Source organism: Saccopteryx leptura, chromosome 3 (assembly GCF_036850995.1).
Source record: "Saccopteryx leptura isolate mSacLep1 chromosome 3, mSacLep1_pri_phased_curated, whole genome shotgun sequence".
NCBI classification, from domain to species: domain Eukaryota; kingdom Metazoa; phylum Chordata; class Mammalia; order Chiroptera; family Emballonuridae; genus Saccopteryx; species Saccopteryx leptura.
The window spans coordinates 1,530,789-1,544,274 of record NC_089505.1 but is presented as its reverse complement, the minus strand read 5'-3'; the positions used below and the strand labels follow the sequence as shown (position 1 = coordinate 1,544,274).

Below are 13,486 nucleotides of genomic sequence, written 5' to 3'. Positions count from 1 at the left end.
CCTCCCTTTCCTGTTCTGTCTCGTAAGGACAATGACACTGACCTCACCAGCTCAGTGAGAAGCTCAGAAACGGCGACGGAAGGGATGGCTTCAGCCACATCGCAAGCGCGGGATGGTTCTTGGCATTGTAGTTATTATTTGGTTAGAGTTATGATCCAGTGGACAGTTCAAATTTTAACTAAGACGCAGTGAGCGCTAATGCGATGTTGAAATGCGGCACCGCGCTCAGTGGTACAGCCTGGCCTCGAGCAGTTTGTAATCTTTTCTAGGAGGTAAAATGTGCATCCCCAACATCCAAGGCTACCGTGTGATGATTGCAAAGACTCTGAGCAGACACCCTCCCTGCTGGTTTAGAGGTGGGACATTAAGAGACCAGGAGCTGGAGAGGTGGTGACCATGGTCACCCCAGGCCGCTGCCCTGCTCAGGGCCCGTGGGGACTGGTACATAGGCCCGCCTGGCTGCAGGGTGGACTGGTGACCTCTGTGCATTACTGTTTCCACGAGAAAGTGTGGCAGTGCCTTAAGCTAATGTCATCAGAGCCCTGAGGAGGGGAGCTCAGCCCCCAGGGGCTGACAGCGAGTGGCATCTTGGAGGAGGTCACATCCGAGATAGGTCATGGAGATGAGCCAGCTTTTGTAGGGTGCCGTGATGGAGGGCGTGGCGTGAATAAAGGCAAGAGGTGGCCCCGTGGTTTTCTGCATGGTTTTCTGAACAGTTAGCAGCATACACATGGGGGCTAGCCGGGAAAATGCTGGGATACAGGTTTCTGCCGGATGAGAGGGGGCTGGCGTTCTCTCCCCGTGGGACCGTGCGAGACGTTAAGAATCGGAGCACTACACAATGGTCCACACTCTGGACTGCTCTGCAGAATGGTATGGGACCGTCTGGAAGTAAGGAGAGTATATCAAGACTTCAGCTGGGAGGCCATCATAAACACCTGGTGAAGGTTTCATGGGCGGGGTGACGGGAATGGAAAGGAAGGACGATGGGAGAGCCACTGAGACGAGGCGTGGCCATGGCAGTGAGGAGAGGCATGCTGGGGCTCCAGCGGGGTCCCCGGGAACGGAGAGGCCCCAGTAGGAGAAGTGGTGTCACCAGTTTCAAAAGAAAAGGCAGCTGTGTACGCTAATATGGCCCAGTGGAGTCGCGCAGGGCCACCTGCGCCTAGGGCTGCCAGACACCCACCCCCACGGGGGTCTTTACCCGGCTTTACAAAATGGCTAGAATTGTTTCCATGGCTACAGAGCAGGTCCTGCAGTAACTTTGTTTTGTGGAAATGTGATGAGATGCCATAGAAACTTCCCTCTGTTTGTATCAATTAGCCGATAGTGAACCTGGTTTCAGTGCCCATCATTTTTGCTTAAAGTCACAGAACCTACCCAGGATAAGTGAGGACTCACTGTCCCATGAGTGCTAACACGACGTGCTCGAGTTTCATCAAGAGGGGCTCTGTCACGGGAGCGTGTTTGTAAGGGCCGTCAGGGGCGCGTCTCATTGATAAACTCAGGGGACTCTGACAATTGCTATCAAGCAACTGTTCTGCTCGAGTCCCTGTTCCCCAGGACAGATGTCAAAGGGAGCGTGCGATTTTGTTTGCGGGTCACAGCCTAAGGTAACATGGGAACTCCATTTTTCTCCAAGTGCTACCCTATAGGATTAAGTTGTAAGTGACAGAAAATGCGAGCCCTTCCCGGAATAACAGGGGAGGGGGAGGTCTGTGGGAGATGCTGCTGTTACCACTGAGGGGCTTTGAGTAATGCTCCCTTTCTCTCTCCCTCCCGATTCTCTCGGCCAGTGTTTGTGAGGTTCAACTCCAGCCACGGATTCCCAGTGGAGGTGGATTCTGCCACCAGCATCTTCCAGCTCAAGGAGGCGGTTGCTAAGCGACAGGGGGTTCCAGCTGACCAGCTGCGAGTGATTTTCGCAGGAAAGGAGCTCAGGAACGACTGGGTGGTGCAGGTGAGTGTCCCTCGGAGGGCTCTTCCGGGCTGCCGCCGGCTCCACTGCTCATGCGGCCGGCGCTGCCGGGCTGACATTCATGCCTGAGATCTAATAGAATAAATAGTGCCTGGGGATTCCTTGAACTTTATTCCACACCGCTTCATTAATTCTGACCTTCTTAATTATGCATTGAAACAGCGAGCGGAAGGATTGGAAGAACAATCCTGAGAGAGGAGGGAGAGAGAGAGAAGGAGGGAGAGAGAGAGAGAACACACAGGCTGGGCTTAGTGGATAAATGTTTACTGACTACAGGAGCAGCAAGGCACGATTTCGGTGTCTGTTCAATTTCTACCTTACTTATTCCATTTGAATCTTAATGAGGAAGGCTTCAAATAAATCGTTCCAAATCAGGCTGCTCACTCCCGGTGCGGTGAGGGATTTGTAACCCAAGTGTGACCCCTGGAGGACAGTGGAACCTGCGCGCTGGGGCTCACAGAGGGTGCAGGGCTCAGGGCCCGTGCGCAGCAGGCCTGGGGAGTTCCTGCACCCTCCCCCCCCCTCAAGTTGTTCTGAAGCTGCTGGTACAGCACAGGGGAAGTCCACCTTTCTTCCTAACTTTGCATGCTTCAGCGCATGGCTCCCAAAACCAGGAAGGCCCCACCCCCCTTTCACTCTGCCAGTGTCACCCAGAACAGCATTTCTCTGGGAAGTGAGAGAACTTGTTAGGAGACTAAGGCACTGTGTTGTCACCTCTACGCGGAGACTGTTATCTGTTGGGGACAGACGCCGGCAAATACCATTCAGCAGGGACTGGAGTTGTTCTTCGCGGGGGACAGGAAAGAAAGCTTCCTGAGGGTGGGCCAGGGGGTGCTGAGGACCCAGCAGGCTCCTTCCCCTCTTCCTCTGCCCACGTCCACGGGGGCTCCTGTTGACAGCTGGGGGGCTGCCTTGTGGAGGGCACTGCATGTCCTTGTGAGGACCTGTCCCTGCCTCCTCTCCTGGGTGTATTAAGTGCCCTGTGGACTGCTTTCAGAGCTCCAGTACACAAAAGAAGCTATAGAAATGCAAATCGCCCCCCTTTCCAGGGCTCTTCCTGCTGATGGCCAGGCACCTGCTCATTGTGAGCAAAGTGCTGTGCTTGGCTTTTAGGCAATTGGTTTTTATAAGGGAAGTGCCTGTGTTAAAAAAGTGTTTTGATTTTTTATTTTTATTTCAGTCAACTAAAAAGCTTTTACTGTACCTACTAGCCTCTAAATCCAAGAAAGGTTTTCTTCACAAATAAAGGATTTTAAAGCACCTCCTTGGAACAAAATGTTTCCTGTTACCACGAGTTTTGGATTTTCAGGTTCTAAAGCACCTCATCCTCCGATACCAGTCGGGCCGATAGGTCAGACGAATTGCTACAGACGATCGGTTTTCACAAACATATGTATGTACAATATTTATTGATTTAGAGTATTTTGGCAAACACTTCCAATGAGGGATCCCAGCGGCAGGCAAAACTCATCACTGCTTTGGTGGAGCCAGCTCGTTATGTAGGGGTTTTAAAGCAGAAGGATTAGCCTGAGCCATCGGCTGCAGCTATATATTAGCAATTTCCAGTAGCTGTAGCAGAAGGACATGGTAACTGGCCAATGAAAACGGAAACGTAAATATCGTTCTGTTGCGACGGTGGAGCAAACAGGCCTCAGTGGAAGTCACAGAGAAAGACTTCCTGGGTGAGTCGGAGCTCGCGTGGGATTCCAGAGAGGGACAGTGACTGTGGGGCGTGCTGGGGGAGAGCGTGGGTCTCTTCTGCTGGAACTAGAGGTGCCGCGGAGGACTAGGCGAGAAGGGAACTTGGAGCTGCGGTCCCAGGGTCTGGACTGGCCAGGCGCTGAGTTTCATGTGTGGAGAGCTAGAGGAGTAGCAGTGTGCTCTGAGGGAACTGGGAAGCAGAGCCCCTGGGACTGTGCGGAGCATGCCTGACTCCTCACATGGTGATGCCAGCAGGAGGCGTGTCCAGCAGGAGAGGTGTGGGCGTGTCCGGCAGGAGAGGTGTGGGCGTGTCCAGCAGGAGAGGTGTGGGCGTGTCCAGCAGGAGAGGTGTGGGCGTGTCCAGCAGGAGGCATGTGGGTGTGTCCGGCAGACAGTTGAGGACTTAGGTGTGGAGCTTAGGGGCTCACTTGAGTCACATGGATCGATACTTTTTCTTTGGAAAGAGCTCTTGTCAGCTCATGCAGCTGAGCCTCCGTGGCCCACACTGAAGGTGACCTACATGGTTATGGTAGGTCACCTTCAGCGATTCATTCATTTACAGAGCAGGAAAAGCAGTAAGGGGACACCATCCGCCCCCACCCCACCCCAGGACTCTGGAGAGGGTGTGGTAGAAGAGGAAATTACTGACTGGTAAAGGAACATATAGAAAACTGGAGGACAGGCGGAAGAGCAGGGCCTGGGGACTTGGTGGCAGTAGTGGTGGCCTGGTAGCCTTAGGAGTGCAGTCCAGGACCCTGGCTGGTGAGGGCCGGTCTGCAGGGGCCCCCCGAGGGCCAGGGCTGTGTAATGAGCGAAGGCGGAGCACTAGAGGGTGTCCCCGAGCCCCTGGTCTGCACTGCTAGGCAAAACAAATTTTTAAATGTTTATTTTATTCATTTAGAAAGAGAAGAAGAGAGAGAGAGAGAGGAACATAGGTCTGTTCCTGTATGTGCCCTGACTGGGGATTAACCCACAACCTCCATTTTACAGAACAATGCTCTAAATGACTATTTAGACTGTATCTTACGTACTTGGGAAATGTAGCCTCTCTGTGTCAGAGTATTCATTTGCGAAACAGGAAGTACCTACTCCACTGGAATTTTGTAAGGGCTAAATTGGTTAATTTCTATAAAGCTCTTAGAACAGAACATGATATAGAATAAACACTCTTCAGCAGTTTTCGACCTTTTTCATCTTGTGGAACACACAAACTAATTACTAAAATTCTGCAGCACACCAAAAACAATATTTTTTGTCGATCTGACAAAAAAAAATAGGTATAATTTTGATTCATTCACACCAGACAGTTACTGTTGTGTTGGCTGTTGTCATTTTTTTATCTGTAACCTAAGGGAAAAGAGGTCAGCGCCTCTAAGTAGTCAGGTGTTGCATGTTTTAAAACCTCTTGCAGCACATGGGTTGAGAATTGCAGTGCTATATAAATGTTAGCATTTGTTACCATCGTCATCATGACTGTCATCATCATTGGGCACTTACTCCAGAGTCTAAGAGATCATCTTAAAGACTACCTCATCCTGGATCATACAAAAATTAAAGAGTTAAGGCAATGACGCCATACATATTTTGCTAAGGAGACATATATATGTGTATTTGTACGTATGTGGCTTGTGTGTTTGTATAATATTTATATAGTTTCACTAAAAACAACTGTGGAGTTTATAAATAAATATTTAGCTCTTAGACATGCAGGGTTTACTTACCTTAAGACGGGTGGAACTTGAATTGAGTAAGCTTAAAATCATTTTATACAATTCCTCTGGACAAATTCTGTACAAATAAAAACCTATCGTTGCTTTGTTCAGCAGAGATTCATTATGGTGTTATTGTTTTTAAATTATTCTTATATAGCAGTTACTTGCTATACTCTGTATCTACTAGGAGCAAATTGGAAAGAGTTATATACTTTTTCCTACTTCATAAACAATGCTTCTGTGCGTGTTTTTAACATTCAAAAAATTAATATTTTTACACCTACCAGTATGCAATATAAAACATTAATCTTTGACATATTATTTATAATAGTTTGATAATTTTTATTTATAAAGAATTCTTGTTAATTCATGCAACCAGATATTTAGGCCCCATTCAAATAATGGATCACTCTTTCTTCTAGCCCCCCAACTCTGAAATCTCTTCTATGTAATTTTAAACTTATTATTCAGAACTACACAAGGAAAATGGCTTCTAATATAGTGGTATATTCCAAAATTGATAATCTTTGCAATTAGATGGTTAAAATGACTAAGACCTCAGTATTTATATAAGATTTTGTTTGAACATAATTCATTGTATTCATATAAGCTGTGTTAGTATTGATGTCATTACTATCAATATAGGTTTATTAGCTAATATATTTGTTACTCAGCGTTCTCCAGATAAACAGAACCAATAGGATAATCATATATATATGACAGGTAGGTAGGTAGGTTGGTAGAGAGATAGTTAGGTAGATTAATTGATTGATTGATATAAGGAATGGTCTCACACATGGAGGCTGACAAATCCCAAGATCTGCAGTTCGCAAGCTTAGTTCCTGTCTGAGTCCGAAGGCCTGAGACCTGGTAGCGGTGAGGGGGTCGCTCAGTCTATAGGCTGATAGGCATGAGACCTACGAATTGCTATTTCAGCTAAAGACCAAAGGTCGGGGGAAAAACCAGCGTCCTGACTAGAATGCTATTGGGCAGGAGGAATTTCTTCTTATGCGGGAGGGTCAGCCTTTTTGTTCAGGCCTTCAATGGACTGGAGGGGTCCCACCCATATTGGTGGGAACCATCAGATTTACTCAGTCTCCTGATTCAAATGTTATCTCATCCAAAACACCCTCACAAGCTCTGCTAGACCAAGGTGTGACTCAAGGTTTGGGCACATATCCAGTCAAGTTAACACAAAACATTAACCAGCACAGCCAGGACATGGCAATGTTGTTATATCTTTATTAATGTTATAGGGAAGTTGCTCTATTTGTGTTCTTTTTGTATTAATAAATTAGACTTACAAAACGGAAAATAAAATATGACTGACACAAATTTTTGCTTTATAAAAGGATTCATCCAGTCAGGTGCTCATAAATTCCTTTCAACAAATAGTCAATTTTATGATGTTTAAAATGTACATACACAGTGGGATACCATTATTCCATAAAACAGGTCATTCTGCCGTAAGTGTGAAAGGGCAGTAGTTTATTACCCTCATTCCTTTAAGCTTTAGATATGACAAGATCTGAGTTCGGAAGACCAAAGACATTGAGAATTTAGTAGCTTGGGTTGTAAATGTTAAAGAGGAGGGAAGGACTCTAGAAGCCACGTTATTTCATTGGCAGTATTTGCAGTGACATACACCATATATATTTAAAAATCTGTGAGTCATGAAAACCAGCTTTCACCGACAGGGTTCATCCTATCCGATTGTTAAAGAATTCAAGTTTTTGAAATCTGTAAGAAAATTTTACCTATTATTTTCAGGAACATTATAGACTGTTTTGATAATATAGCTAATTAACCTGCAACATTTTGAAACTTTAAAAAATGCACAAGGATGTTATGAATACCCTCTAAACCCCTTGAACTACATCTAACATAAGTAAATGTTGTTTAAATAATATGATGTGAGAGTGTTGGCATTTTCATAATATCCTTTATTTTTCCAACATTAGTATTTCTCTTTTAATTTACTTAGGCTCTATTTTTCTGATTATGGCATTACTGTATGCTAATTATATATAAAACTGAGGCTCATGGACACAGACAAAAGTGAAAGGTGACCAAAAAGAGAGTATGAGGGGAGGGGGACAGGAAAAAATTCAAATGACAGGAAAAAGTATGCCAGCAACCCCAAACTCAGCTTATATATTCTTATTAATAATGATTTTTCTTTATATGCTAATAGGTATATATCACTGATAATCTTACAGCTTTACCCTTAATTCTAGCAACTTGTCATATACTTTATGAAATTATGAATTCAGGTACACCTGAGGACATCAGAAAAGCAAACTTGATACTTCTGTATCTTTTACCAGATCACAGTTTAGTGATTTCGGTGTTGAGAAGCTAGCATGTTATTTACAGAGAAGAGTTTTATTTGAAAGACTAGGAAGTTGTACATTTGTTTGAAGTTTTTTTGGTTATATTGTTTTAAGGTATGCAATTTGAAGAGTATTGGTATTCTGTGATATCCTTCTACAGTCTCAGAACAATTGTTTACAATGGTTTACTCACTGCTGTTCGGTTGCCCTTTATCATTATATGTGCTGAACTTTCTAGGACAAGTGCAGAATGTGTAATGAGGAGTTACTGGGAGAGAGAGAAAATGAGCCGTGCACAGGCGCTAGCTACTTCATGCTCCAGTAACAAGCGCGAAGTGAACCCCTTGGTGGGACCGAGGGTGCGGAGTGGCACAGGGTGGATATACTGGCTGGGGTTTCACCTCTTGTTTTCATTTTTCTTTCTTTTCATCACAATCATAGATAACTGTGGCCGTGATAGCTTATATGAAACAAAACTGGGACACTTTTGAGAATGAAAAAAATGTTCTATTAATAATCTACTCCAGGACAAAATGTGTTTGCGGGCGCAGCCGCCCCTGGGCAGAGAGAGACAGATGGTTACCCGGGCGGGGTAGGATTCCTCACATTGAAGAGTCTCCACTGCTCTTGGAAAGTAATTGATTTGAAAGAGAGAGAAAGAGACATCCAATTTGCTGTCTCGCTTATTTATGCATTCATTGGTTGACTCCCTATTTGTGCCCTGACCGGGGACAGAGCCCACAACCCTGGTGTATCCTGACGATGCTCTAACTCAGGGGTAGTCAACCTTTTTATACCTACCACCTACCGCCCACTTCCTGTATCTCTGTTAGTAGTAAAACTTTCTAAACCGCCCGACTGGTTTCCACAGCAATGGTGATTTATAAAGTAGGGAAGTAACTTTACTTTATAAAATTTATAAAGCAGAGTTACAACAAGTTAAAGCATATAATAATAATTACTTACCAAGTACTTTATGTCGGATTTTCACTAAGTTTGGCAGAATAAATCCTTATAAAACAACTTACTATAGTTAAATCTATCTTTTTATTTATACTCTGGTTGCTCCGCTACAGCCCACCATGAAAGCTGGAGCGCCCCCTAGTGGGCGGTAGGGGCCAGGTTGACCACCACTAGTGGGCGGTAGGGGCCAGGTTGACCACCACTAGGGGGCAGTAGGGACCAGGTTGACCACTGCTCTAACTCACCAACTGGGCCGTCTGGCCAGGGCTGGGAAGTATTTCTGATGCCTGCCCCCAAGCTTCAGGGCCACACTTGATACCTTAAGATCACCAAACATTACGAGAATATGTATAATTAAAAAAGTAGTTTTGTCTTTTTAACTAGTAAAGAATATATTCGAAATTATAATCTAACTAATATCACAACACTTTAAACAATTTCGTAGAATCCTCAGTTTGTAGAGACTATGTCCACAGACCAGTTTGAGAAGCACTGTTAGAGAGTATTATTCTTTTTTTATGTACTGATATGTTCTATTTGGTTATTGGCAAGATTTTGAATCTTGAAAAGTTAAAAAAAAAACATGGACATCAAAAAACAGGTTGTCTGGTTGAAGTGCTGCATCTGGGAGGCGGGGAGTGAGGTCTCCACACTGCACTCGGACCTGAAGGAATGGAGCCTGGTGAGTTATGGAGGTATAAGAAACACCTGTAGGCCCTGGCCGGTTGGCTCAGCGGTAGAGCGTTGGCCTGGCGTGTGGGGGACCCGGGTTCGATTCCCGGCCAGGGCACATAGGAGAAGCGCCCATTTGCTTCTCCACCCCCCCCCCCTCCTTCCTCTCTGTCTCTCTCCTCCCCTCCCGCAGCCAAGGCTCCATTGGAGCAAAGATGGCCCGGGCACTGGGGATGGCTCCTTGGCCTCTGCCCCAGGCGCTAGAGTGGCTCTGGTCGCGGCAGAGCATCGCCCCCTGGTGGGCAGAGTGTCGCCCCCTGGTGGGCGTGCCGGGTGGATCCCGGTTGGGCGCATGCGGGAGTCTGTCTGTCTCTCCCCGTTTCCAGCTTCAGAAAAATACAAAAAGAAAAAAAAAAAAAAGAAAGAAACAGCTGTAACTACACTGAACTAGCTCAGTGACGGGAATATCAAATACCGACCACACCGAAAGCTCGGGAGGACGTGGAGAGCCCGGCCTCTCACATGCTGCTGGGGGGAGAGAGGGGCTGGGTCCCCCCTGGGGAGAGCAGGGCACTCACATGCTGCTGGGGGGAGAGAGGGGCTGGGTCCCCCCTGGGGAGAGCAGGGCACTCACATGCTGGGGGGAGAGAGAGGGGCTGGGTCCCCCCTGGGGAGAGCAGGACACTCACATGCTGGGGGGAGAGAGGAGGGGCTGGGTCCCCCTGGGTGAGAGCAGGGCACCTCAACATGCTTGCCTGGGGGCAAGAGAGACGGGGCTGGGTCCCCCCCTGGGGAGGGCAGGGCACCTTCACATGCTGGGGGGAGAGAGAGGAGGCTGGGGTCCCCCCTGGGGAGAGCAGGACACTCACATGCTGGGGGGAGAGTGAGGGGCTGGGTCCCCCCTAGGGGAGAGCAGGGCACTCACATGCTGTGCCCTCGGGGGGAAGAGAGAGGGGCTGGGTCCCCCCCTGGGAGAGCAGGGCACTCACGATGGCTGCTGGGGGGGAGAGGAGGGGCTGGGTCCCCCCCTGGGGAGAGCAGGGCCACTCGAAAAAACATGCTGCTGGGGGCAGAGAGGAGGGGCTGGGTCCCCCCCCCTGGGAGAGAGCAGGGACACTCACATGCTGCTGGGGGCAGAGAGAGGGGTCTGGGTTATCCCCTGGGGGAGAGCAGGACACTTCACCTTTACCCACCATGCTGCTGGGGGAGGAGAGAGGGGCTGGGTCCCCCCTGGGGAGAGCAGGGCACTCACATGCTGGGGGGGGAGAGAGGGGCTGGGTTCCCCCTGGGGAGAGCAGGACACTCACATGCTGCTGGGGGGAGAGAGAGGGGCTGGGTCCCCCCTGGGGAGGGCAGGACACTCACATGCTGGGGGGAGAGAGAGGGGCTGGGTCCCCCCTGGGGAGGGCAGGGCACTCACATGCTGCTGGGGGGAGAGAGAGGGGCTGGGTCCCCCCTGGGGAGAGCAGGACACTCACATGCTGCTGGGGGGAGAGAGAGGGGCTGGGTCGCCCCTGGGGAGAGCAGGACACTCACATGCTGCTGGGGGGAGAGAGAGGGGCTGGGTCCCCCCTGGGGAGAGCAGGGCACTCACATGCTGCTGGGGGCAGAGAGAGGGGCTGGGTCCCCCCTGGGGAGGGCAGGGCACTCACATGCTGCTGGGGGGAGAGAGGGGCTGGGTCCCCCCTGGGGAGGGCAGGGCACTCACATGCTGGGGAGAGAGAGGGGCTGGGTCCCCCCTGGGGAGGGCAGGGCACTCACATGCTGCTGGGGGGAGAAGGGGCTGGGTCCCCCCTGGGGAGGGGCAGGACACTCACATGCTGGGGGGAGAAGAGAGGGGGCTGGGTCCCCCCCTGGGGAGGGCAGGGCAACTCAACATGCTGGGGGGGGAGGAGAGAGGGGCTGGGTCCCCCCTGGGGAGGGGCCAGGGGCACTCACAATGCTGGGGGGAGAGAGAGGGGCTGGGTCCCCCCTGGGGAGAGCAGGACACTCACATGCTGGGGGTGAGAGAGGGGCTGGGTCCCCCCTGGGGAGGGCAGGGCACTCACATGCTGCTGGGGGGAGAGAGGGGCTGGGTTTCCCCTGGGGAGGGCAGGGCAGCCTCTCAAACACACCCAGCGTGAGCTCAGCGTAGGGCCCACAGCCACTCTCTGGGTTACGGATCCCGGAGGAACGAGGCCATCAGGACGTGACTGTTCACACCAGCTTCCCTCACGTCTGCCCAAACCACCCGACGTCCTTCGGCGGGCAGTGATCAGACACACCGTGGTCCGTCCAGACTCTACTCAGCAGTGACAGGAGCAGACTGCTGACGGAAACCTGGATGGATTTTAAGGGAATTGTGCCGAGTGAAGACATGCCAACCCCAAATAGTCGCTTACTCAAGAAGTCCATATTTAAACTATTCTTGAAATGACACAGTGATGGAATGGAGCAGAGCGGAGCAGTTCTTAGGTGGCAGGGAGAGGGTGGGAGGGGACAGGTGGGAAGAGTGAGGGACAGCCAAGGACAGCAGGAGGGAGCTGCGGTGACAGGTGTTCTGTATCTCACCTGGACCAGTGCTGGCCATACAGTCGTGATGTTCTTTTTTTTTTTTAATTGATTGATTTTAGAGAGAGACAGAAACATGGGTGTTTTCCTATATTTGCCCGAGCAGTGATCACGCCCACCACCTTTGCATAACCTTTGCTCTAACTGAGCCATCCGGCTCGGCAAGTTGTTACCACCGGGGGAGACAGGACCTCTCTGTATTACTTCTGACAACTGCATGTGGGTCTACAAGGACCTCAAGATAAAGTTCAGTTAAAAGAAAAGAAGTTCTGTCTTCTTCCACAGTGGAATAGACATGCTCTCTTCCTACAGAAAATAAGCAAATGTATTATTTGTACCTATTTTAAAGGGACAGTGCTTATTAATAAGTGATTTTTAACATGAGAAATTAGAAAAGAATTTAACTTATTCTCAGACATTTAAAGACTGATTCTCACTAAGAGTAAGGACAATAAAACTTACGGACTGTGAGGGCGTATTCCTTGGCTTCTCAAGCAGAATCATTGGCACCTTATGAGTCTGAATAGACATGATTTGTATTTATTTTTAAAGCCTTTACCAAATATTTCAACAAAACAAAAATAAACAGTTCTTGACACCCGTGTATTCTAGTTGCACATGTTTTCAGAACTGACTTGAGAGTCCCGCACTCGCGTTTTTGGAAACGGGAGCAGCCAGGTGGCCGCTGTGGTTGGAATGGCTCGAGGAGACTTCGCTTCGAGAACTGTCCCCTTCTGTTGGTGTCAGACACTTCCACAGTGCAAGGCGTTCAGCAATGACACGGTTTCATTTGTAAACTAGATTTACTTAAAATTCTTTTACTTTTACTCTGGAATACAGGACGGAGAGAGGCTAGATTGAATTGGAGCAGAGAATGCTGTTCTACCATGATTTTTTGTTAGTATACAAAGGAGAATCCTGCAAAGGCCAGCATAAATGGCCAGTGTGTTTCACTTCCAAGTGTATCTGCCCCAGTGGAAGACAGTAGGAAGGTAGGATGCATATCACAACACTCAGAGAGCAGCCACACAGTGAGTCCTTTGTATTAAGACTACAGTTGCGTAGGCCCTGGCCGGTTGGCTCAGTGGTAGAGCGTCAGCCTGCTGTGTGGAATCCCAGGTTCAATTCCCGGCCAGGGCACACAGGAGAAGTGCTCATCTGCTTCTCCACCCTTCCCCCTCTCCTTCCTCTCTATCTCTCTCTTCCCCTCCTGCAGCCAATGCTCCATTGGAGCAAAGTTGGTCCAGGCGCTGAGGACAGCTCCATGGCCTCCACCTCAGGCGCTAGAATGGCTCCAGCCACAATGGAGCAATGGCCCAAACAGGCAGAGTATCGCCTCCTAGTGGACATGCCAGGTGGATCCCGGTCAGGCGCATGTGGGAGTTTGACTGCCTCCCTACTTCTAACTTCAGGGGGAAAAAAAAAGTACAGTTGTGTAAATGAGATCCTCAGACCCTTCAGGAATAGTGAAAAAGCATTTTTTCCCAAGGGTGGCCATGCTAATGAAGCTTATGGCTGGCCTTCTTCATGTAGGTCAGTGTGGGTTTCCTCTCGAGTTCCGCCAAGGGTCTGGCACC

At 49.0% G+C, this 13,486-nt stretch overlaps 1 protein-coding gene across 1 annotated transcript in view; it reads left to right on the top strand.

The window, feature by feature from the left end:
* Positions 1 to 2,047, top strand: part of PRKN (parkin RBR E3 ubiquitin protein ligase) — an 893,077-nt gene extending 891,030 nt beyond the window's left edge. Inside the window, exons 9-10 of the mRNA XM_066372515.1 lie at positions 870 to 873; positions 1,797 to 2,047. Of these exons, the coding sequence (XP_066228612.1) occupies positions 870 to 873; positions 1,797 to 2,047 (255 nt within the window). The remainder of the gene's footprint in view (positions 1 to 869; positions 874 to 1,796) is intronic.
* Positions 2,048 to 13,486: the final 11,439 nt, after the last annotated feature.